Source organism: Ovis aries, chromosome 13 (genome assembly GCF_016772045.2).
Source record: "Ovis aries strain OAR_USU_Benz2616 breed Rambouillet chromosome 13, ARS-UI_Ramb_v3.0, whole genome shotgun sequence".
NCBI lineage: Eukaryota > Metazoa > Chordata > Mammalia > Artiodactyla > Bovidae > Ovis > Ovis aries.
Window position 1 is genome coordinate 15,164,245 of NC_056066.1, and position 26,477 is coordinate 15,190,721.

The 26,477-nt window shown below is 43.3% G+C and overlaps 1 protein-coding gene across 35 annotated transcripts in view; it reads left to right on the forward strand.

Annotated features, from left to right (window-relative positions):
* Positions 1-26,477, forward strand: part of CELF2 (CUGBP Elav-like family member 2) — a 555,810-nt gene that overhangs the window by 238,024 nt on the left and 291,309 nt on the right. For 9 of the 35 annotated variants that reach the window (XM_042230302.2, XM_027976521.3, XM_060397197.1 and 6 more), the window contains exon 1: positions 3,579-3,831. The exons of 24 other annotated variants lie outside the window; for them this stretch is intronic. In XM_042230302.2, the coding sequence (XP_042086236.1) occupies positions 3,758-3,831 (74 nt within the window). In that variant the 5' untranslated portion in view covers positions 3,579-3,757. Of the gene's footprint in view, positions 1-3,578; positions 3,832-3,960; positions 3,987-26,477 lie in introns of those variants that run through there. 2 more of the 35 variants (XM_060397199.1, XM_060397201.1) reach the window with 1 other exon arrangement.

The following is a 26,477-nucleotide window of genomic DNA, read 5'->3' on the forward strand; positions in this document are numbered from 1 at the left end:
CCGGTCTCTTAAGTTACGATATAAACTTTGTGCAAAAATGTTGGAATGTTTATGGTCAGGGACTCTATCCTGGTGCATTGATGAAGGCGGGTGACGGAAATCGAATACTTTGCACTGGAGCAGTGTGTACTCCACGTAAAGATGCATTCATTAGCACTCTGTTGAGGTTGTGTGTGTGTGTGTGTGTGTGTGTGTGTGTGTTTTACTGCCCGTGATAATTCAGCGCTCAAACAATGACCATGGGGGTGGGGGGTGGGGGCGCAGCGAAGCGGGGCAGTGCTGAAACAGTGCCGTGCACCCGATTGCCTTGGGAGGCCTCGTATAAAATGAGGTCATTCAGAAACTTTCCCTTGAAGTGCTTCCAATTCTTGAATTGCCTTTTGTTTGGGAAATGAATAGCAAGTTGATTAAAAAAAATAGACAATTAGGGAAGGTAGGGGGATGGGCTTAGGGACCAGCTTAAGGTTTTTCTACAGTGAAGCAAAAATGGTGAGGAAATTGCGTGGTTCCCCACTGCCTGGCCCCCAGGGAGGTCAGCACACAGAGGTGTCACCCACCAGGTTGGGCCCAGGAGGGGGTGCTCACCATGGCCTCACCCCCTTTCACTGCTGTTGGTAAGAACCTTGGCAATAAAATAGCATCTCTGAACCCGGTGTGTTTAGCAGCGGCTCAGTCAAGCTTTCTGCAAAATAATTCCAACTACCAAATCATAATACCTGACGGCTCGTCACAGAGTGAAAATTAAAAAGGCGGCGGGGCTGGGGTGGGGGCGGGTGGGGGGGGGCATCGAGTTGTTTTAGGGTTTTTTTTTCTTCTGCCGAAGCAGAGAAATGATAGATTGAAGCTTTTCATCAAGTGGTATTTGTTTGGATGTTTTGTTTTGTTTTTGATTTTAAGCTCAAGAGCTTTTGAATTTTTGCATTTTTTTAAAATGGCTATTGTGGAGGTGCTGTGATCATAGAAACACACCCCAATGGGGTGGATGTATGTGTGTGTGCACTTTGTTTCTCTCCAGCACCTACATTAAGAGCCCATGCAGTCACTCTATTATTTATGTATTTGGCAACCAAACTATTTCAGCTCAGCTACATCCGAAGCTTTCCTTCGTTCGCGTTGTCACTGTATTTCATGTACGAGCCAGTCTTCTTTTATATCTGACCCCGGGTTTGCTTCTGACTTTACATGGCCAAAGCAAATGTGCTTTGAAAACTCTGGGACACACTGTAGTTGTTAAATAAGGCAGTAACCTATGCACTCGTGGTTCTTTCTCTATGACCTACTTACATACTTCCTCACCCTCCTTATAGTATGATTAAAAGCTGCTTTGAATCCACTATTGCCTCAAGGGATTGGAGCCTAGAATTTAACAAACTGCTGAGAAGGCTTAAGTCAGTAAGAGGCCTTCCCCTACCTCGTCTCCCAACTAATTCACATGCAATTAAAGAGAAAATAAATATTTCAGAAGTGCACGTGTTAATGAAGCTTTTTCCACCTTCCAGGATGTAGATGTGCATGGAGCTTCATTCCATAGCAGCCTGGAAAACGTTTTCCTTTTTGATGAATGCAGTTGTGTTCTGGAGGCCGGTTCTGTTCGTTCGTTCTTCAGATAATTTTATTATAGAGTCAGCTGCTTATCTACATTTGGGAGTTATATAAATCATATCTTCAAAATCAGGGACTGTCGAGGTTTGTCTCATTTATCTGGCTAATTTTATCAAGGTTATTGAAAGACCAACAAAATTCTTACAATTTCAAAGACAGTCTGCAGTAATGAGGATAGGGAGAAAATGTAACTTATTAGGAAAAGTTGGGGCATTTGGGTATAAGAATTCATTTACTGCATCTGTTTTTCAGTTCTTTATGAATCTAGCAATGGCACCCCACTCCAGTACTCTTGCCTGGAAAATCCCATGGATGGAGGAGCCTGGAAGGCTTCAGTCCATGGGGCCGCTAAGTCGGACATGACTGAGCGACTTTCACTTTCACTTTTCACTTTCATGCATTGGAGAAGGAAATGGCAACCCACTCCAGTGTTCTTGCCTGGAGAATCCCAGGGACGGCGGAGCCTGGTGGGCTGCTGTCTATGGGGTCACACAGAGTCGGACACGACTGAAGCGACTTAGCAATGAATCTAGACCTGGTTCCACAGAAAGGCAATATTTAAGAGGAAGGTTGGTCCTAGCCCTCCACCTATCTTAGAACCCTTTCGGTCAAAAGCCAAATATATTGCTCAGCTGAAGAAGAAAATCAAGTCAATTAAGTATGTATGGACCTAACTGAGTACACCAGGCCTGTTATTCCAAATTACTCAAGGCAGGATTTACAATTGATGTGTGGATTTCAATATTGGTATATAAATATCCATATTCCTTCATAACCTCTAAAGATGATCCTATCTCACTATAATACAAGAAATTGGTGAGAAAAACAATTTTTTTCTCCTATAATGGTGTCAGATACATTTAAAGCCACGTGATACAATGCCACGTGACCTATTTAACCCGCTGCTGGCTGACTACACCCCTAGGTGTGAAACATCATTTCAAAATAAAATTCAAAGTGATTACCCAAAGAGGCAAGCTATGGAACTTCTGGTATGCAATTTATGAGGTTACTTTAGAATGTGAAATAGGCTACACAGAAGTTTTACAGGCTTCTGACCTTGTGAAAATTTCAGTTTCATCAAACAAATGTAGCAACAAAAGTCAGGAGGCCACCAAATTAGAACATCACCTTATACTTATCTTTTAAAAATTTTCACAGATCACTTGGGAAAATTGAACTCCCTTCTTGTCTTCGTGAGAGTTCTGTCCTGTTTCCCAATTCCTATTAGTAAATTGGTCACAGATCTTAAACGAGTATTTAAGCTTCATGGCCATTACAGACCCAGCACTCTTTCATGAAGCCACTCTTGGTTTTTAATCATTGTGTTAAATACTTGGAAATGACCAATTCGTGATGTATCGTTTTAAAAGAAAAGGTGATTTATCACTCTTAGTTTCAGTCCCGTATACGTCTCAATGTTTTCAAGATGATACAAAAGGAAATATAATCGTGCAGGGATTCGTGCATCTTTCTCTTTGAAGCACTGAAAAGCCCCCAAATGTCAACTTGGGCCGTTTCTCTGATATTTACTTTGGCTCAACCACGAATGCTATTTCAGTTATTGTGGTGAGTTCATTCATACACGGGCGAGCACAGCCCACCGACGAGCATTTAAACTAACCCCGGTGATGATTCGTCTCTCGTGGCTTCCGTTGGGGAGTTCGGGTGCGCTCGTGGCGTGCACGGGGCTTGGGCAATACGGTGGCATTCAACCCACGACAAGCGGTCATTCGGGCCTCGTGCCAGGCGCCTGGAAACGGGACCGGACACAGCCGGCGCGGGGGACGGGTGTGCAAGTCTGGACGCCAAGGACCGCAGGCCGGGCGGCGATCTGTCCAGGGGGCGGTCCCGCCGCGCCCTCCTCCCCGCGGGGGCCGAGCGCGCGGGCCCGCAGGGGTTAAGCGGCTGCGCGGCGGGCGCGGCGCTCCGCCCCCGCTCGCCGCACCTGGCGCTCGGCGGCCCGCGGCCCGGGCGCTGGGTGTCGGCAGGGATTGGCGGAGAGCGGCGTGGAGAGAATGTGACAAGTGCCGGCTCGGGCGGCCGCCGCGGGGAGGCCGCGCGCACCTGTCCCTGCCCGTCTGCGCCGCCCGCCGCCGCTCGGCCGCGCGCACCGCCGCCCCCCGCGCCCGAGCGCAGAGCGCGCGCCGCGAACATGACTTCTGCCTTCAAGCTGGATTTCCTCCCGGACATGATGGTCGAGGGCCGCCTGCTAGTTCCAGACAGAATGTGAGTGTGGCCGCCCGGCCGCCTCCGGGACGCTGGTCCGGAGCTCCGCGGAGGGAGAGGGCGGGCGGCGGCGCTCCTGCGCCCTGGGGACGCGGGGGGCGGCTCCGGTTCGGCCGCGCCCTGGGGTTCGGAGCCGGCGCTGGATGCGGGGAGAGGTGGGAGCGCGTCCGGAGGAGCGGCGGAGCCCGGGGTGGGGCGGAGAGCGGGGACCAGAGAGCCGGACGCGGGGTCCTGGGGTCTGGGCGTGGGGTCCGGCCCGCGGGGATCGGCGAGCGGGGCGCGGCGTCCCAGGGTGGGGTGGGCGCGTGCACGCTCGTGTCATTTGAAATTCGGGGCTGCTGGAGCTCTCGTGGCCCGTTTACAGATCTCTTCTTGCCAAATTGTCCGCTCCTCTTGTCTTACCCTTTGCAAAAATCCTTTTCTTGGGGTGGGGGCGGGGGGAGGAAAAAAAGGGGAGGAGGAGATAATTACAAAACATTAAAATAGCCAGGTGTACTCTGCAGAAATTAGAGGTAATTTTTACGTAATCACGGTGGTTTGTCTGATATGCAGCCTATAATTTAATAATTAATGTGATTGTGGTTGTTTTACACGTCGTCAAACTAGAGTAGAGAGTTTATTGGGAGAAGTCGAGAGCTCGGATTCCTTAGGAAAGGAAAGTATGCCTCATTTTTCTCCGGTCTGGTTAGTCTTGATAGGAAAGTTACTCTTATCAGCTGGGGCACTCTGGAGGCAATAGGATCTGCTTGTATTTCAGGCATGTTTGAAAAGACAGCCTCGAAGGTTGCCAGGAGTGGGGATGAAAGGTCTGTGTCCATTTCAGGCTTGGAATATACACAGTTGTCTCTTATCAGTCAAGAAATGTGATAGTGAATCTAAGCTACAATTAATCGAGCGAAAAAGGGACTGCTCTCCTTGGTAAGAGTACGTATAAAATGTTTCCTATTGTACGCACCCCTAGATAACATTCATATTCTTTCTGGCACTTTGCTGTATCCGTTGCAATTTTCAGGCCATTCCGAGCTTTATGATCCATTTCCCTGGCAACTAACTTTCCCCTACGGTGCTAGATTCTTTTTCTAGGATGTTAAATGTTATGAGCTGAGAGATTCTTGAGAAGCTCCGCAGTGGCCAATTATTTGAGCCCCTAGGATTTAGGAGGGGAAAAAAAGGTGAGGAGAGGGATGAAAATCTGTTAAATGTGAATTGTCCTTCTTGTCGATATTAAGAATGTTAACTTGCTTTTACGCGTGGTCAGGCTCATTGTTCAACTAAGATAATCAGATAATGTAAATTAAAATATTGAATTTCTCTTTGGCAGTTTTCTCTGTGAAGTTAATCTTGATTAGTACCGTTCCCATGATATTTGTTTTGAGAGATCGCTGGCTTCTCACCCCACCACCCCTAAAATAGCTACCTTTATAGGGCTTCAACACAAGTTTACACAGGTAGCTAATTTGAAAGTTCTGTGTGTTTTCTCCTCTGCTCCTTAGCGTGTCAAGGCCGAACCGAAGATTTTCTTGGTCATAATTGTGCAATTGATTCTCACCTGCTAAGAATACTCTGAGTGTAAAGTGTTAATGGCCTCTGAAAGATGCTCTCTCTTTTCAGTTAAATTATTAATTATGAAAATTTAATTTATCGTTTTCATTTAGTGGATGAATGTGGCGCAAACTACTCTGAATAGAGCGTTTTTGTCTTAAGGATGGAGTCAGCTCTGAAGATCCTAATATGACTTCAACCCATTTCTCTTCATGTGTTAGTCATTCCATGTGTTAGATTATTGAGTTAAACTCAAGTTGTTTTCAAAGTCTTTTTCAACTCTAGATTGAAGCTTAAAAAAAAATAGAGGATTTGTAAATAATATTATTGTTTCCAAAATATCGATTCTATGTCTCCTTAAGCCCTAAGAGTACTATAGCATGTTTTCCTTAAGAGTTTGTAATTAACTCACATTAGAGTCGGTCTTTGGGGAATAGGGGTGCGTGGGAAGGAATATGACAAGTTGAAAATGCTTGAAATTCACCTCCAAGTGTATCTTACTGCCACATGCAGACAGTTGAGAGGGTAGAGGTACGGGTTTATTGTTTTCTGGACCCCTTGTCTTTTACGGTCTGTTGCCATTTGGACTTGAAATGCCGTCAGCTAGATACTGGCCTGTTCCTAAAAGGAACTTATGTAAGACACAGGGCTTTTCTGGTGTTGATTTTTCTAAATCTGTGGCACATATTTTCAATGGCGTTTTCCCACAAGAATCTATTAGATAAGTTTGCAAGATGTAATATGTGTGAGTCCTTACGGCAGATGGACAGATAGCTTGTGAGGTAAATGATTACCATTGATGGCCCCATGAGCCATCAGGTGTTTAAAAAGCCGGATTGTTTAAGGCTCTGTAGTGGGTATAGAATTGTTGTGACATGGGCTTCAAGGTCCTGGGGTCTTAAATGTTCGACATCAAAACTGTACATGGAAATAGATCTTTAAATGATCTTAACTATCAAACTTTTGTTGTTCTTGTGTTACTGTAGAATGTCATTTGCAACAGCATAATGAAAACAACACCAGAGCTGACATTTTAAATCCTTTTCTAAACTGGGGCAATTGGTTTTGGATTATAGTTGGAGATGGGGATTTTTTTCTTTGTTTCACCTTTTGACTGATCGTATGTATGCATTAGGTTTTTGTTTTTTTTTAATGTGTTTGAATTTTTAAACAAATTTTAAACAAAATCTAAGAGATGCTATCTTGGAACTGAGAAATTAGAGGTGGAAAAATCTGAGTGCACCTTTAAAGTATTAGTTCAGATTTGTGATGTTAAGAGTAAGATGCTGAGGAGAAGCCACCTGTAAATTAAAATGAAATCTGCCCCCCCCCCCCCGCCGCATTTGGTGAGTAATCTTACTGACAAAGAGAAAAAGTTACCCTGAGTCAACTTGGTGCATTAACCTTTTTTTTGTTGAGTGCCTCCAAGTCGGGATAACCTGAAAGATGTCTATATGGATCTAATTAAACTGGAAGGCAGTTCTAGGGACATCACTGTTAAAGCTGTTACACCAGACCTCATTATTTTATAGATAAAGAAACCATTAGAGGAGCAATGGGACCAGTCCAAGAAGGCAGTGGTATTACTGCTTCCCCCTCCCCACTAAAAGGACAAATGCAGGAGTCATTCATTGAATGCCTGCTGTGTACCAGGACACTGTACTTATGCTTTCATAGTAGCTATAAGGGTGGTAGGTGTTGCACCCATTTCACAGATGATGTTTGAATAGATTACATTCTTGTGCATGCTATACAGGCAGTAAATGGTGAAGCTGTGGTTCGCTTGTGTGTGTGTATGTGTATGTGTGTATTATATAAACACATGTTTATGTGTTGATACAGAGAGAAGAGAGGACAGAATTTTTGTTGGGAATGGTGGAGAGTTATAGGAGATACATGCCTATCACTTATTTAGGACTGACTGTCTAATTTGATTCAAATTAGTGAATTGATCACTCTTGTTTGATTCAAATTCACAGTTATTCCATGAGCTCATGAACTAAAGAAAATATATTTTAATAAAACTTTTCTTTTTGTTTACCAAGTACCAGCAAGATGAAAGTCAAAAGCCTTGAGTTCTTTTTTTTTTTTTTTCAGATTACATTTAAAGTTTTTTTGGAAAATGCTATTACCAATAATAATAAAATACAGTGCTGAGATTTTTCACCCAATTCCTTAATAGACATAAGAAGAAATTAAAACGTGAAGATGCTAAAAGAAGGATGGTGTGTATGGTACTTTAAGGAAATTTTTTAAAGAAGTATTTTCAGGTGGGATTTCTGAGTGCCTATCTCAGTATCAGCTGCTTCCTGAAACCAAAAATTCCTCCCATGTTGGCATTTAGAACACTAATGTTATCTTTGATCTGGGTTAGAGGTATTATTTTAACTGAGTGTTGCTGTTTAATTGTAATTTGCTGGATTGAGATTACTCTGGCATCTGTTGATGAGATGTGGTCAGCTGGGAGGAATAAGAACCTTGCAAGATAAGATGAAAAGAAGATAGGATTTTCAGATATGAACCCAGTGATTAAGATTTCATAGCCTCATTAAGAATGTTTTCCATCCCAGCGGCCCCTCCCCCCCAACACTATCATAATAGCATATTTGCCTTCTGATAAAAAACTGCAATCTCCTTCCCTCTTTTACGTAAATCCCCAGATTTTTCACTCCTCCTTACTCCTTTCTCATAGCTTTGTTTCTTACAAGTTCAGCACCCACTCTCTTCTCATTGAGGCTTTTATATACAGCCATGTATGATGGGGGTCTGATGTCACTGTAGTAAATTGTAGACAGACCTCACAGTTGTCAATACTATCAGAATCTCTTGCCTGATTTGCATTTCACTGGGAAACCTTGGGATTTTCAGTACGTGGCAAGGAGCCCAGTGAGAAATCAGTCACTGATGTCTTTTTCACTTCCCATGCTGAACCTCCAAACTTAAAAAATCTTTATGTCCCATTTAGAGTATTAATACCGGAAGTTTTTTTTTTTTTTTCTTTCAGAGGAGGCTTCGGTTTTTGGTTTGCGTTGACAGATTAGGCCGTGATGAAGAGTTAGCTATTTCTCAGTGTCATATTTGTTCTACAAAACTGCAGAAGAGAGGCTTTGTAAAGTCCAAGTGATTTCCAGCTCATTAGCCCCTCCCTGTTCTCGTGCCCTTCTGTGTGTATTTCCACTATCTGGGTGGAGCAGGTGATATAAGGAAGCCAGCCTCTGCTCTGTGCTACTTGTGTAGCGGTGCAGAAAATGCATTTTTATTTTTCCTCAAGAAAAAGCTCTTGCTGAACTTGAAGGGAAACAGAGCTGCACATTCCTGGAAAAACCTTGGTGGGAAACAAAAACTAATTAGCGCGGTAAATGTGATGCTCGCAGGTAATTGTAAAATAATTATTCCCCTCTAGCATCATCAGTGTTTAATTGTGCCATCCAATATTCTCATGCTCTGAATCTAGATGTGAAGGGATGGAAACCCCCCATCTCCTCCTGGGAATGTCTTTTTCATTTACTGTAAGCTTCAGACTCTTCTGAAAGGACTGTTAAGAAGAATGAGGGGAAACGTACGGGGGATTTTCAGCAGCTTCACTCTTCCCGTTTGTTCTAAACCGTGATGGAAAGGGATTAATCCAACTAGTTTTATAGAAGTACAATTCCACTTATGTGGTTGAAATACCTTGTGAACATATTTGAGATGTACATGTTCACATTGTTACCCATGGAGTTTTATGAGCAGTCTGTTTTATGAACTGCAGATTGTATATTATGTTCAGATCCCGAGAGTGATGCTTTAAAATCAGCTGATGATTTAAAATGAAGTGCTAATAAATATGTAATCATATGGTTCTCAAAATGACAGATGAGTACAAGTTCGGTTTTTGGTTAAATTTTAATTCCTCCATTGGAATGAATGCCTCAGAGCCAACTTGTTGGCAAATTATTAGACCCATATTTTTTAATTTCCCCTCCTAAAGATATATGTAAATCAAGTTTAGGCTGCATTTAGACTAAAATATCATTTTAGTTTATTCTTCTCAACTTTTCTGCCAGATTCATGTGGCCTTCTACTTAAGGTCAGATTTTTAAATAAATCTGTTTGAAAGAGACCTCAGTTTAAATGATGCATGCCCCGTTTCCATCAGCAGAAGTTCCTTTAATAGTGATAGTGCTTTAAAAATGGGGTACGGGCAGTGTGTGAATTTTAAGTCTTAATAATTAAAGATATCGGTGGTTTGTTTTCTCTGTGAGATTGTTTATGATTCTGTCTGTCATGATCGTAGAAATCAAGTTCCCCCAGCCCATTTGCCTGACATTTATAGACTCAAACAGGACTGAAGACTTCCAGGGGTCACAGATGATGGTGCTGACTCACTCCTCAGAGAATGCATTTCATTTCAGCTGATTTCTCTGACATTTTGACATCACTTGTGGACAGCTTTTGAAAAAAATTTGTTTTTGAGCTTCATGGAACGGAATAGTTGTTCAGCTTCCATACTAGGATCGAAAATTCAATGTTTTTATGCTGAAGGGCCTTCATTTTCGTGCCTTTTCACAAAGAAGTTCATAGCCAGACTTGGGCTCATTAAATTTTAAGATGGTATTTTAGATCCTTTTCCTTGAATGATGTCTTCCTGTCTCCTGGTCTCCTCCTGTAGCAGGAAATTTGTACCACATTTATGTGACAAAGTCAGCTGATCTTCAGGCTAAAAGAGCAAAATATTTTGTTGTTAACCTGGTTGTTAACCTGTAAATGTGTGTAAAAATGGGTGCACACGTGTATAAAGATACATGTATGTAGATATAGGTGAAATATATATATATACATGTATTTGTTGTTGCTCAGTTACCAAGTCATGTCCGACTCTTTGTGATCCCATGGACTGCAGTGCACAAGGCTCCTCTGTCTTCCACTATCTTCCTGGACTTTGCTCAGATTCATGTCCATTGAGTTGGTGATGTTACCTAACCATCCCATCTCATCCTTGGCCCCCCACTTCTCCTTTTGCCTTCAAATATACACACACACACATATATATACACACACATACATATATATTTATAATAATTATGTAGGCTCAATATCATGTAACTATATATAATATAAATTATATATAAATTACATATATAAAATGCACATATATAAAGTATATGCACATATAAATAAATGTATGCATATATATACACACACCTATATGGCATATCTTTGGCATAATTCTTCACTTTCTTAAAATACCTTCCATTTAATGGTCTTTGTCTCTAAAAATTATGAAATATTAGTGACACTGCTGGAAATAGTTCTTCGAACGTTGTTTTGACTCTTTGGCCCAGAAGCTCAGGGAAGCTTCTGTTAAAGGTGAAGAAAGTGTCACTGTGATGGACTTGTCACACCTTCTGGGTGAAAAGCTGAGACCCTTCCCACCCGATTGAGTGACTTTTCTCTCCTTGCTGCAGAGTCCTCAGATCTGGGGACTGCTTCTGTTTCTCAGGTGCTGTTGAGATGTTGCTCATATCAAGACCTTACAGGTTTAGGGCAGGAAGAAAGGGTCTTCACAGAAGCATATCAGTAGACCCTCCATCAATATTTTCTTGGGTAGATGTGGCTGGGGCTTCCTGTTGCTGCTGAAAGGAGAATTTGAAATCCCACATGTAGTGGGATTCCAGCACATCAACTGAACATCTTAAAAAGGCTAAAGCTACAGGAGATTTGTGGGCCTGTAAGGGGGCATATTGGTATAAACCTTCTTCAGCACACAGGCACACCTTGATGCCCGATTGTTTTCTCTGTACATCTCCAGAGTAAGACATTGGGTGTCACACAAATGAGGCCGATGTAGGCTGAAATCTGGTGTTTCATATTCTCCTTGGAGGAGGAGGGAAATCTTAGGGGAGTAATAAAAGAGACAGATGATAGGAAAAAGCGTAGGAAGGAAAACTTTTGGTTGTGGACTAATGGATAGTCATTCCGTGCTCTTATTCAGCTCTCCTGAATCTTTGCACCCTAACCCAGTCTTCTCTAGGTCGTTAACAGAACAGCTCTTCTAAAGTTTTCTACCTGCTTTTCTTAGGTCTTCCTGATGTATATCTTTTGCATTCTTTTCTGTGAGTCTTCCAGTGGGCTTCTCTAAGCCCAATGTATGGTCCCTCTTCTGAGGGGTTTCCTGAATTTCAAGAGAGGGGGCCACATCCGTCCACAACACCGTTCTCAGAACTGCAGCCTTGAGAAGGGCAACACCTGAACCCCGTGGCCATCCCTTGCAGCATCCCTGGCACAGCTGGTGTTTCTGTGCATAGAACTATATTTTGACTTCCTAGACTATGGGAGGGGTGTTGAATTTTCTGGTTGGGCAGAAGGGCAGCATATTTCGGAGTGATTAACTTTATGGACGTCATTGTCTTCGCCTGCTCTATTTGGCTCTGCTGCAGCTGTGTTTGCCTTCTCAAAATTGTCACCAGGAGGCCTCCAGCTGCAATTATTCCCTTCAGTTTGTGCTGGTAGCATCCTTCCTTGTGATTCCTGTGGTCCACCCTGCCATCTTGCCTCAGCGTCAGGAGTCAAAGGCAACACACGAGTTCCTTGGGGAAAACCTCATGGCTGGTTAACACAACTGGCAACTCCATCTCAAGACAGTAACAGCTAAGTCATCTTCATTTTACATTCTGGTGAGACCTGTCAGGGTGCTGCTTTCTCTTCACAAAAAGCCCATATTTTCCCCTTTTATTTTCTCCTACTTCTCTATTGCTCTTCAAAGGCAAAGAGTCGATGCCAGCATCCACTGATGGACGTTATTTCTTCCTTGTCTGTATTACTAGAGCAGTTCGGAGCAGGTTTTATTTTGGTTTTGAGTATAATTGCTTTAGAGTGTTGTATTTTCTGCTGTACAACAAGGCGAATCAGCTGTCTGTATGCATATATCCCCTCCCTCTTGGACACCCCTCCCGCCTCAGATCCCTCACCCCACCCATCTAGGTCATCACAGAGCCCCGAGCTGAGCTCCCTGGGTGTGCAGCAGCTTCCCACTAGCGCTCTATTTAACACAGGGCAGTCTATAATGTGACAGGTGCTTTACCGTCTGAGCCACCAGGCAAGTCCCAGTCTATAGTGTCAATCCCAGTATCCTAATCCGTCCCACCCCTCTGTCTCCCTATGTCTGTTCTCTATGTCTGCTTCTCTGTTCCTGCCCTGAAAATAGGTTCAATCTATCCCACTTTTTTTTTTCAGATTCCACATATATGCATTAGCAATATACATGGAATATAGCAACCCGAGAGTGATGTGTTTCTCTTTCTGACTTGCTTCAGTCTGTATGACAGACTCTAGGTCCATCCATGTCTCTGCAAATGACCCAGTTTGTTCCTTTTTATGGCTGAGTAATATTCCATCATTTATATATATATATACATACACACACACACACACACACACACACACACATATATATATCACATAGTTACCCATTCATCTGACAATGGGCAGAGTCAAGACAGAGCAGATTTTTACTTTTGGTATTTTCAGACACCTCACAAAGCACCTCATTGCAGAGGAGACTTAGAGCATTTTTTTCCTGTTAGCTGAGCCCCTCCCACAGAATTTTCTTTTCTCTCAAGATTTTAGTAAAGGTTGGTCTTCATATAGAAACCGTGTAACTTCAGTTGTCTGTGCGTGGGTCTTAATCTTGAATTAGAACTTCCTCTTGGATCGCTTCTGTTTGCTGGGGACGCTTGCCCTGCATCAGGGGCTGCTCTGTGTAGCAGAAGGGCACCACCAGGGATGTGGCTGCAGGATCTCTCCACCAGGGGCTGGAAGGTCATCCTTGAAGGATGAGCATCTTTTCCTAAACAAGAGTCTCCGGCCTTCTCCCGGCCTGTCTCCTGATTTGTCCCACAGCCCCCCTAGTCTCAGGTGACTTGCCAAGACTCATGTAGAACATAAGGAGGCTCGGGTACACTGCCTTGCGTGTGCCCCAGGATTGTTGTGAAGCTCATGTCCTGAGAGGGATGACAACCTAAATATTTTACAGCTTCATGTTACTTAAGACCGACCAAAGCTCACCTGCCTTTCCTGGGGGAAGCAAACGCAGGGAAACTTCATTACAACTGACCAGTTAATGTCTTCTCCCTCAGAACATTCATGCTCTAACGTCTTGGCTAAAGACTCATAAAGCAATATTGCTCCCATATAAACTTTCAGACAGGACCACATTAAGAAGACTGATTTTGTTTTGTTTTGTTTTTTCCCTCTCTGTTTCTGCTCGATGATTGAGAAATAAAATACAGTTCGTGTTCCAGCTGTGAATTTGTGGTCAGACCTTACATTCTGAAATGGGGTGAAGCAGAAAGCAATACCTCCCTCCAGTATCCCCATAGGTATATTTGGAAAAGCCAATCTGTACACCAGCTGGAACAGATCTTGATTTTCTTATGGGAGGAGCCTCAGCTGCTCATCTCATCTGATGGGGCTCCTAACCCTGGCAGAAACCCAACCATGATATGAATGTGGAGATGAGTATTGTAGGCCTCCGTTGCCTGCTGGCCTCATGAGGGGCCCAGATGAGAAAATGCCAAGAGTCTCTGAAGGAGGAAAGGACTTGGAATCAGTGATTTTTTTTAGGAGTTGGCACAGTGGGTGGAGGTGGGCAGCTGGGCACACGGCTCATCCTGCTTTTCTGCTCTGATTACACAAGCCCTTACTTCTCGTGACACAGTGGATAGTGTCCTTGAAGTCCTAAAAAGCCAGAGTTGCTGCAACCAGTTGAAGGTTATAGGTCAGTTGATGGATTATGATCAGATTCAGCTGGGAAGCCTGGCACCTCCTCTGAGTCCATTGACTGAAGGACGTCCTCCATGGTAGGTCAGGGGACACGTGGCACCCACTCTGGTCAAGGGAGTGATGTTGCTGGTGAGACACCCCCCAGGTCATGAATGTAACCTCCCAACCAAAAATCCATTGCCTCCTGTCACAGACCACTTTGCATGAGGGTGAACTCAGGTACAATCAGAGATGACAGCTGATTCTGAGATCATTGTGGGAGGGACATGGGATCCATGAGTGGAAGCTGGCAGAATCTTTTGAAAAGGGGCTGCCTTACAGATTCTACAACTGTTTCTTTACAAATTGATTCTTTGCAATTGGCACATTTGATCTTCTCAGCGTCTAAGACATCTAATTCACTTTGTAGGTAGCCTTTCAATTGGGCAAAGACTTAGCGTCCAGCTATCATAAAAAGTGACCAAAATTGTACTGCTTTTTTAAGTTTATTTTTAATTGGAGGACAATTGCTTTACATTATTGTGTTGGTTTCTGCCATACATCAGCATGAATCAGCCATAGATATACATATGTCCCCTCCCTCCCACCCCACCCCACCCCACCCCTCCAGATTGTCACAGAGCAAACAGATCTGAGCTTCCTGTGTCATACAGCAAATTCCCACTGGCTATCTATTTTACTTAGGGTAATGTATATGTTTCAGTGGTATATGTAGATTCCATACATATTCATTAATACAGGATATTTTTCTCTTTCTGAATTGACTTCACTCTGTATAAAAGTCTCTGGGTTCATCCGCCTCATTAGAACTGGCTCAGATGCATTCCTTTGTATGGGCTGAGTAGTACTCCGTTGTATATACGTGCCACAACTTAATTACCCACTTATCTGCCGGTGGACATCGAGCTTGCTTCCGTGTCCTAGCTGTTGTACATAGTGCTGTCATGAACAGTGGGGTACATGTGTCTTTTCTGATTATGGCTTCTCAAGTGTGTATGCCCAGTAGTGAGATTGCTGTGTCCTATGATAGTTTTCAAAATTGGACTCTTCTCAGCCTCAGGAGCCATGGAATGGCCTTGATCTGGCCTCTCTGTCTTTTTCAGATCTACTCAGAACGTGACAGTTTGAGCCAAATTGATCTTGTATTTTCTGTTCAATAAAATAACAGTATCTTCCCAGAAGCCAAAGAAAATGTCTTCTGGTGTCAACAAAACTATAATTCTTTGACAACAGCATACTTCTTTTTAGTATGTCTCTCATAATTCTGACTCCTGATGTTTTAAAGAGTGTTGCCTTCTTGTGGGTGTGCTTTCCGAAATATGTTGTGACATTCGCTGTTCTTGATTTAGGATATACTAACAGCCCAGCCGCGAAGCTAGGACTTGTATAAACTATCAGTGATCTTCAGAAAACGGTGGCAACGTAAGTTGTACTGTTCTTGTTTTGCAGACGAGGAAAGGAAGGTTCTAGAAAATGAAGGCACGTATCAAGTTGAATTTCAGACGCATTGGAGAATTGGCTGCTGAGTATGTGGATCTTGAGTATGAAATAGTTTCTTAGCTGTGACCTAATAAAGACTGAAGACAAAAGGAGGAGGAGACGGCAGAGGATGAGATGGTTAGATAGCATCACCAACTCAATGGGCATGAATTTGGGCAAACCCTGGGAGATAGTGAGGGACAGAGGATGCTGGGATGCTGCAGTCCACGAGGCTGCAAAGAGTCAGATGCAACTTAGTGACTGAACAACAAAAATAATAACAACCCGCTTTTTTGATACTCTCAAATTAATTGCTTGCTCTTGATTTTGTTTCATCGTGAGACCAATTTCTGAGCCCAGAAAGCAAGTGTTAGAAGAAAGGGTCACCATAGCAAAACTGAGATCCCTTAATGCCAGAGGCAGGGTCTGTCTTAAAGCTGAGATAAGGAAGCAGTTAACATTGAATGTTAAGTGTTAGTCATGCAGTCCTGTTGGACTCTTTGCAACCCCACGGACCATAGCCCTCCAGGCTCCTCTGTCTGTGGAATTCTCCAGGCAAGAATACTGGAATGGGTAGCCACTCCCTTCTTAAAGGGCTCTTCCTGACCCAGGGATCAAACCCAGGTCTCCAGCATCGCAGGCAGATTTTTTACCATCTGAGCCACCAGGGAGCCAGTGTAGCTCCTTTTTCTTCATTGAAGAAACTGTCTTCCAGGAAGAGATCTGTTTGCGGGATTTCATCAGACGCCTGGCATCCCACCCCCATTTAATTTCTTCTTCCTGATTTTTGCACCTGATTTAGAGGACTACGTGGCCTTTCTCAGGGTGCTTCCAGCCCATAGCATGTCGTCTTGTGAATTAGAGAAAGGTTCTTGCATGGCATTCAGTCCCCACTGTTCCCCTCAAGTGGTTTCTTGCCACCATGCCCTTTCTATAGTTAACTTGTGGTTTTACCCCCTCTTCATAAATGGCCAGAGAAGTCTGCAATAGAATAAATGTCTCTGTACAAGGTAACACATGGGCTTTAGATGATTGACAGTCATGACCAACGCAGGCATGATCCCTGGTCCCTTTCAAATGTCAGTACTCTTTTGACCTTTTCATAGCATTTTGCTCAAGTGTATAAACATCGGAGGGCTTCCTTGGTGGCTCAGCAGTAAAGTTTAGCCCACCTGCCATGCAGGAGACGCAGGTTCGATCCCTGGTTCAGGAAAATCTCCTGGAGAATGAAATGGCAACCGACTCCAGTATTGTTGCCTAGGAAATCTGATGGATAGAGGAGCCTGGTGGTCTCCAGTCCATGGGGGTCGCAAAGAGTCGGACATGTCTTAGCAACTAAACAACGATAAACATTTGATGGGACTCTGGGTTTTCAGCGCATCAGAGATTTGTGTTTCCTCTGTAGATCGCCAGAGTAGAAGAACCAGTCCCAGAAAAGTTAAGAGTAGAATTCAGGCCTGGGTCTGTCTAGCCCACACATCATTTCAGTACCAGATATCAGCTTGTCGAAATGCCTCTATTCTTGGCAGGAGGCGCGTTGTAACCTAAGAGGACGTGATTGGAGTGGAGTTTTCATGCCCCGTGTAGTTATTGTATTCTTGCTACTGATGCAAACATTATCTATAATTACATTTTCAAGTGACTGAAAATTGCAGGCTTTGTTGAACAAAAATACAGCCAAAGAACGGAATGTATATCCACTCCACCCTCATTATAAGGCTTTCAGAAATCAGACTATAAGGCCCAATACTGTGGCTCTCAAACGACATGATACCAGCTCCATTCTCTGATGTTTGAACACTTTGTCAAAGTGCTGGGTTCCCAACAATGATCATAAAATTGGAGGAAAATGCTATTACTCTTTTAGTGCTCTGCCGGCTCCATTGTCAACTCTGCCACAGTGTCAGGATCTACTCACAAATCCTCTGTTTCCAGGATGTCATATCCAGAAGCCACAATTTGATTTAGATCCAAGGAATGGTGGGCCACTTTGAGGGAGTTGGTTGAGATAAAGACACTGTTGCTTTCCTGGGCTAGATTCTGTTACATCCTTATGACACATTGTCTTAAGGCTGCCTGGCTTCCCACCTACGGTGCGATTTAAAAAATAAAATTGCCTCCATGGGGACCTACTGCAAGTTAGACCTTTGCCTTGGTCTTAGAACCCGGCCATGGGACAAGAAAAATATCCTGGCCAACCTCATTCTTCTAGACTCAAGATAAGACCCCCCCCCCCAAATCTATTTTCACTGAGAACTTAAACCACATGGAAATTAAAAAAAAAAGAGAGAATCTGACATGTGAGACCATAGTACTTCGCTCATTGTTGATTAGCGTCCGAAAATTCAGGGAACCCTTGAAATAGAAAGTATTCCTTGGTTTTGGATGGAAGGCAAACAGGAGTAAGAAATTATAGTGACGTTATTGTTAATTTGCTTCTAGGATATTAAACTTGTCACTGACATGGTTCGCAAAACTACAATGTGCCGTCTCAGCCCTAGTAGAGTTCAGGCTCTTTGCAAAATTGAAAAAATCATTGGGGTGCTTTAATTCAGAAAAGGAGCTGGGCAAACACTTGAGTCAGGCTCCCAGGAAACCCACAGGCCTTTCCTGATTCTGTCGAGTTCTGCCCTGACAGGTAGGACCCCAGTGTCATCAAAGAGGCGTTTTTCAGGTCATAGTTAAAGTGTGGGCAGTTGGAATCCACTTAGTTCTGGTGTATATCTGGTGAACTGGATGCTCATGTGTGTGTGTGTGTAAGTAAGTAAAGATTCTAGAAGGTGAAAACACGTGTCTGTCATAGTGTATTGTAACACACACATATTGTGTTACCTTTTCTGACATAAATTATAAACTCAAATGTGTGTACAGTTGGGATATGGATAGACCACTTTATACTGTAATATGGAAGTTATGTTTTTAACATTCATAGAGATGAAATGAGATAATTTGGGAGTCCAGGTAAAGTGCTTTCTATGTGTAATACAATAAATCAACAAGATTGTGTGTGTGTGACTTTTTTTTTTCATTTTAAAAAATCTAAAGGGGTTGTTGCAGCTGTTGACACTTTTGTGGCAGCGGAAATCCTGAGACCTAGCCATTCTCTATAATAGAATATAATTGCCAGATTGTGAGGTGTAAGTGAGGGCAACTCAGTTTGTGTATTTTACCAATTCCCTTTGTGAATTACACTCTGCCACATTCAGCATGCTTTTTTGACAGGTTATGTGTTTATGTCTCTAAGTGCCTGGGCTTCCCATAGCTTGGGTTCTTAACCAATCAGCAAAACTTACTTGAAGAAATTTAATTAGCCTAGAGCCAAAATAAATTAGCTTTTAAAGTTATCTAATTCTCAGGGTTTCTTGTTTGCTGCTGCGGTAGCAAATTGGCTCCACTGTGGTGTAGCCACTCGCGCGCGAGTCAGAACGTACAGTTGTACTGGCCGTTGTACAGTTTGTGCTGCACACTGAATGGTTAAAATTAAGTTGGACAGCTGAGGAGTTGAGGATTTGTGAGTCACCACTGACCTATTCATGGGCTGAATCAATCAGTTCTAAACATTTTCTCAACTGAGATCTGCGTGTGTTTCTTTAGCTCTAAAATTCCTGCCCGTGAACAAGAGTTGGAGCCTATGTTAAGTGTCAGCCTTTAATGTATTGGCTGGTTGCTGCTCATTCTAGGTGTTACAGAAGTTTATGGCGTGTTACCAGTAGTTCATGTTTTAAGTTAAACATTTGGCTACTCGGAGGTGTTGTCTATCAGTTTCTTTCTTTTTCGAGGAAATGCAGGTTTAAGATGAAGAAGGTTCTGCACTGTTTGTGTTTGGGTTCTGCCAAGATTAGTAAAGGATTTTCTTGTTGGAAAATGAAAATATAACTGTTATGTCTTTCTAAAGACCTTTGTTCATCATCCTGTGGATCAGGTGAGGGGAATATGATATTGCCTCAGTTTTTTGCTATACATACATCCTTCCTGGAGTTCTTAAAAATATGATTACTAAGGACATTAAGTGGAGGAAACGTGGTCTCTTGGTGGTGATATGCATGTACGTTTATGGTCTTGGCCACCGGGACTGTAGAAGCCAGGCAACTTGAGAGGGGGAAACGTTCACTGAAACATGTAATATTGCAGTTCTTTCCCATTTAAAACAAAAAAAGCTGCAAGAGTAATAGTGCTCCACCCACTCCGTTAGGTCCAGTTGGATCAGATGTGATCCACAGAATTAATTTCTTTGCAAGCAAAGAAATCTGGATTTTTATCCTGTCCAACTTTTTGCACCTTCGGCTTCCTGTAGACAGACTCTTGAATTTATGCTTGATCTAGAATCTGGAGACCAAGCAGGCATGTAGTGTGAAAACAAGCCAGTGTCCTAGCAGCCACTTACCAGTAGCTCAAGATATGACCTCCAGCTGGGACTCAGGACACAATGAGTATGTGCCCTGGTTTCTGGAGAGTCTGCCAGTTTGCACCCGTCATACTGGCAGCATCATCAATAGCATCTGCCTTTCACTCTAAAAAGTGTCCCATATTTGATGATAAATTACGTGGTCCCCTTCTCATGTTTGGTCCTGTCTCACTAGCTTTCTTAAATATAAACATGTTTGCCAGCTTGTAAAAGTCGATACATAGGACTAACCCAAACCTTTCCACAAAAAGGGTTATTATCCATGCTTTGACACATTCAGAAAAAAAGCAACTTCCAGCCTTATTTTGTCTGATCTGTTCCCTTGCTTAAATCCTTAGAAAAGTTCTTCAGAATTGAACAGAAGTTTGCTCGCTGTTTCTAATGCATTTGTATGGGCACTTTGGGATGGACTAGCTCATTAGATCGTTTCTTTCTGACTGAAACCTCTTGTTCTGAAAATTCTCGTCCACAACTTTGATCACCATTCCCCCAGCACACGGATTCGGCATTTGAGGACGTGGACACCGTATTTACAGGGCTGCCTTTCCATTCGGCTCTGTTAAATTCATGAAATAACTGCCACATTCTGGAAAGCTCAACTTGGTGGCTCCATTAGTTTTGTTAAAAGTTCAGCTGGCGCGTGAGCGGAGCCAGAGAATGATCTGATGGCGCAGCCTTTCTTTGTCCTCGTGCTCTCCCTGGTGAGATGGGAGCAGGAGAGCCCAGTGAACGTAGGATGGCCCCAGGGTGTCCACTGATGTTTTTGAATTTCAGTCTCTGGGATGCCTTTTGCCCTCACCCATGCTAATTCGTCTTTCTCCTTCCATACTGGAATTTCAGAGAATTTGTGCAATCTATGTGTTTAAAATCGATTTCCTGATTTTTTTTTTTTACATTTATACCCAGCTGTTTGTTATTCAGTGCAGCCATCAGCATCTGAGTCTCAATGGACCATGTAATGTGCAGCTGTAGCCAGATGTAACACTTCTGCTCTCTAAATGTTTCCGTTAGAAGCTTAGAGAGGCAGGCTCACAACTGCTGATAACCAGGTTGCTGGCATTAATTTACCCTCTGGAGCTACACAAATTCTGCCTGGCAGTTTTATTTCACGACCAGCAAGCTGAGCGGTGTCTGCGATCTCCATCCCCAGTAGCAGTGTTGACACTGTATATATCAAGTACATCCACACTGATATGAAAGGTGCTTGTTCGGCTAATTCAGACGGCAGGAAGCTAGCTGTCTGATCTGCATGCATGACACTCTGCAAGCAAGGTTGTACTCGAGAAATGTTGGCCAGGATTCATAGCCAACCTTGGCCCAGATTAAAATAAGTTCATAAACTAGTCTCTTGAAGAGAACATTTCTTAGGAAAAATAACCTTAGGATCATTTCTCTGCCTTCTATAGTCAAACCTTGTTTCTGGTTTGCACTTATTATTCAAATCTGTGTCTCCTTTTGTATTTGTATGATGTATCTTTGTTTAGAGGCTATAGCTTCTACCAAATTTAATTACTTCCCTTGGAGGCTTTAAATTGAGGGCAGCTTCTATTAATTGTTAATTACATTCCCTTGCCATTTACACAGCAGAAGTGCAGTTTCTAATTGAGGGTCTGTTCTGTACAGTGACAAGCGACTTCTTCCGTCTCAATATTTACCTTTCTGTGGGGTCCGATTTTTATTTCTCTCATCTTATCTTTTATTAAACATAAAAGTAGATATTCCAGTGATATATTGGCCATTCCTATGATCCAGTGTTGTTATACATCTCAGAGAGAGACGTGGGACTCATATTTGGCTCTGTGTTGCCATCTGGTGGTGTCTTGGTCTTTCATAGCCTCCTTAGACCAGTTTCTGATGAGAAGATGGTACCCAGGGTCTGTTCCCTTCTTCGTTTCACCCCACAGCCTCTCTGGGGATTTGAAGTTAGCCTTGCTCCCCACTGGAGGCTTGAGGGAAGCATCGCTGTGGCTCTGTGTTTTTTGCGTCATTAAGTATGCATTGCATGTCTTCTGGATATTTGGCATCTTGCATTGCACAGTCTTTGAGTCTCAGTGTCGTTCTCAAACTTCCTTTTCTAGAAAGCTTGCATCCTCGACTAACCTGTCTAGCCTGAGAGGGGGAGGGGGGAGATATGTCTGAACGTTTGACCTGGTGTTCTATCTGGATGTCTTCTGGAGAGTGGTATTTCTGCCCTAGTAGCCGTGCTTTGAGTCAAGTGGAGCCTGTCTGCTTGGTGATGATGGCTACTTCCTGAGAACCTTGAGTTGGCTGCAGTTCCTTTTCAGCAGTTTGTTAAGAGCATTAGGAATCTCAGGAAGGGTTTGGTAATTTACTGAAAACAAAAAAAAAAGAGTTGTTTGTTCATTTATTTATTAGACTTGATGATTCACAAGCTCAAGTAACTTCCCCGCCCAGCTTGGACTGTTTCATTTCTTACTGACATCTCCATCTCCTCTTTGAAGTGGATCTGCCATAATACTTGGCTTTCGTGTGATGATGTGCTTCTGTTCCATAGCCCCAAAACTTATTTAAAAAAAAATCAGAGAGGTAGAGAGCAAGAAAGAATCAAGCTACAGGTTGAATTAAAGAGCAGGGCAAAGTGGAAAGTATTACCTCCTTTGTTATCCAGGAGGTTAGGTTTACAGCAAAACCAAAGCGATGGTAGCCTATGGTTTTTAGTGGAGTTTGTAAAAATAGAAAAAAACAAAACTGCTTGACAGTGCCTAGACCTCCAGGTAGATAGTCATGCTGCAGTAGAAACCTGCCGTCTCTAATAGCAAGAGATGCTGAAGGCAGGCATGCACGCTAGTGTGTCCTCAGCTGCTGGGATGGCTGCCTCTGGAGGGCCCAAGGCACACCAGCAAGGAGAAGCCTGGGTCAGGTTGGGGCGCGGGCGGGGATCGCCCCATTCCAGCCTCGCTGGAGAGATGACTTCCCTCGGCCCCACCTGCATCCTGGCGGCTCTTTGTGAAGTCCTTTTGGAACTGGCCTTTGTTCTTACGGGGGGGAAATGCTGCTCTTCTTATAAAGAATGCATCTAGGGTGGTTTGCACTGCACTGTGCCACGAGGTTGTGCGGGTGGAGGTATGTGGTGTGTGAAATCGAGTGGTCTTTCAGACTGTGGGGCTGATTAAGTAATTGATACAGGATGGTTGTCAACTTAGGCAAGGTGTGGAGATAATCCTATTAGAAAGTGATTCCTCTTCTACTGCAAATTCATTAAAAAAGATACAATGCTGGGACAGTAGGAATTCTGACAGGATTTCTGGGATCAATTTAGTGTTAGGCAATACACAGTCATCAAAATGAATTCTGGAATGACAGAATGTCTGTGGCCGCACTGGGGATCTCATATATATTATGCTCATCCATATAGAGATCACATGTAAATTACAGATAGAGGTGGGGTTCAGTGCTGTTTCTTAAGGGTTGTTTTTTTTAATTGTATTCAAGTAGAGTTAATTTACAATGTGTTAATTTCTGCTGTAGAGCCAAGTGATTTAGTTGTACATACATATAACATGTACATATCTTTCCATATTCTTTTCCATTATGGTTTATCACGGTATATTGAACATAGTTCCCGGTGCTGTACAGGAGGATCTTGTTTATCCATCATCTGCTAATCCCAGCCTCCTAAGGATTATGGTTTCAAAATGTGCTATAACCTTTTGTGTAAATGTCACATGTCAGACTCTCTCAATATTTGGAACCCCAGCTATGGGCTTAAAATCAGACAGTTAGTATAAATTATATGGGTTGGGTGCATTTTTATTAAAATATTTCTGGCAGTGATGAAACGCACTTATTAAGTTTGATTTTGGAATTAAAACTGGAAAGCTTTACAGAATCATGGAAATGGAGGAGAGGGGCCTTCTGTAAGGGCTTCCCTGGCATCTCAGTGGTAAAGAATCCACGTGCCGATGCCGGAGATGTTAGAGATGTGGGCTTGATCCTTGGGTCAGGAAGAAGAAATGACCTGGAGAAGCACATGGCCACCCGCTCCAGTATTCTTGCCTGGAGAATCCCATGGACAGAGAAGCTTGTCTGGGCTTCAGTCCATGGGGTTACGAAGAGTCAGACGTGGTCAGCGACTGAACAGGCACTTTATGTGGGAAGCCAGCTGCCTTGCCTTCTCACTCCTTCCCCACCCCTCACTGCCCCCAGCACTGAGCACCCTGTCCTCCCGTGGCATTCTGCGTCTGAGTTGTGTCTCCTCCATTAGACTACAGTACCCTGAAATCAGAAACCAAGGTTCAGTGAGCTGATGACCACAGCGCCTGGCACTCCTTGCAGCCCAGAGGAGGTGAGGGCGTGTCACATGGCGTGGAACAGGAAGAAAACTCAAGAGCTAACATTGCTGGGGTGGAAGTGAGCTGAGCAAATTGTCCTGGAATTCCCGCCTAGGCTGGGAATGTAGGGACACACAGACAAAGAACATGTCATTGGAGCTGACAGTGGCACTGTCTGAAATCCTTGAGTTCAGACTCTGAGTGCCTTAAACCTGGACTTCAAACCTTTGGCTGTGGACTTTGCTATATTGGCCCAAGTGCACGTTTGGTTTCCTCGTGTAAGCGTTAGGAGCTTCCAAATGCACATTATTGAAGAAAACCAACTGGACAGTCACAAGTTTGTTTCTGAAGCTTTATTGAAAGCCACTCAGTGGAAGATCAGTGTTAAGTGTGTGTGTAATAACTGTGGTCATTGAAGTAAGAACTTGCATATTAGTTTTTCGGGCTAGTTTCATTACAGGCTAAAGGATAATTATATATTTCTTATATTTTACACTTTCATGCCAGTGCTACTGGGGGTGACCATGGGTCCAAGCAATGCAAATATGTAGATAGAGACTTTTTAACATCCACTATAACTTCAGAACATAGTATGCATTGGGGGCCGGGGGCGGTGCACGGGGGTGGAGAAGACAGTAGTTATCTTTTCTATTCTTCTGTCATGCTGATGTTACCGTGTCATCTCCACAGAAAGGATCTCAGAGACACTCTAGGGATTGAGAAGAACAAAATGTGTTGATGGTGTGTATCTGGGCTACTAGAAACTGATTTTTAATTGAAGATTTCCCATTTTCCAGGAGTTCAGGGTCTCTCTGTTCAATCGTTGTGTCCGACTTTGCGACGCCAGGGACTGCAGCACGCCGGGCTCCCCTGTCCCTCACCATCTCCAGAGTTTGCCCAAGTTCATGTCCATTGACTTGGTGATGCCATCCAACCGTCTCCTCCTCTGCCGACCCCACCTGCTCCTGCCTTCAGTCTTTCCCAGCAGCAGGGTCTTTTCCGAGGAGTCCGCTGTTCTTATCTGGTGGCCACAGTATTGGAACTTCGGCTTTAGGATCAGTCCTTCCGATGAGTATTCAGGGTTGATTTCCTTTAGATTCAGTGTCTCTTTGGAAACTGTAAATTTTGAAGAAAAAAAAAAAAAAGAAGTGTCATTTCCATGTCATAGGCAGGGGGACCAGGTATTCTAAGGGAAATGGGGACGGGAGAAGTGAAAGAAATCCCATGCCAGTGCAGACCAGGTGGCATTCCTGTACTTAACCACATCTTCACGATGTTCTTTGTGAAAATTGCCTCCAACAACAAGGAGATAATTCAAAACAAGCATATACAAGACTCAGACATCATGTTTTAGAGAAGAAATAAAATAGGTTCTCTGTTACATAAACACACCAACGGATGGTTAGTGCCTGATAAGGTCTTAGTCTGCTATAATGACATTTTCACATCTGATAAATTGCATCATATAATCAAAGTAACAATAGTTTATAGAGACTTTAAAGGTATAATTTGTATGGAATTTTAATTATGGAGCGGTAGAGCTCTGAGCCACCAGGAAAACCTATTTTATGCTGTATTTCCTATGTAGCAACTTGCTGTATTGCGCCTTTTTATTGTTCTGGTCCTGTTGGTCTCTCCCTCTTCCCTATCCCATGACTTTAGTAATTATTTCTTGGCTTAACAAATACTTCTGAAATGCCTGCATATGTGCCAGTGACTGTTCTAGGTGCAGCCGTTTGTAGAAGAGATACTTTTTTACTTGCCTTCTGCCTTGTGAATTCCCTTCTTCCAGCCATTTCACCTTCTACCTTGTAGACTTTTCCATGGTGCAGCTGTGTGGTGCCTGCTGTTTACCTCCGTCTCTGTGGTCGGTTGTTTCAGTTGCTATTTTCCAGCCTCCTGCCCCTAATAGTGTCTTAGCTCATGGCTGCTATAACAAATTACCACAGACGGGGTGCTTAAACAGCAGATATTTATTTCTCACAGTTCTGAATGTTGGAAAATCCAGATCAAGGCACTGGCACAGTTCTGATTCTTGATGAGGGCTCTCTTGGTTTGCCCACAATTGCCTTTTTTTGCAGAAAGAAGTTCTGCAGTCTTTACCTCTTATAAGGGCACTAATCCCATCATGAGGGCCCCATCCTCTGACCTCATTTAAACCTAAC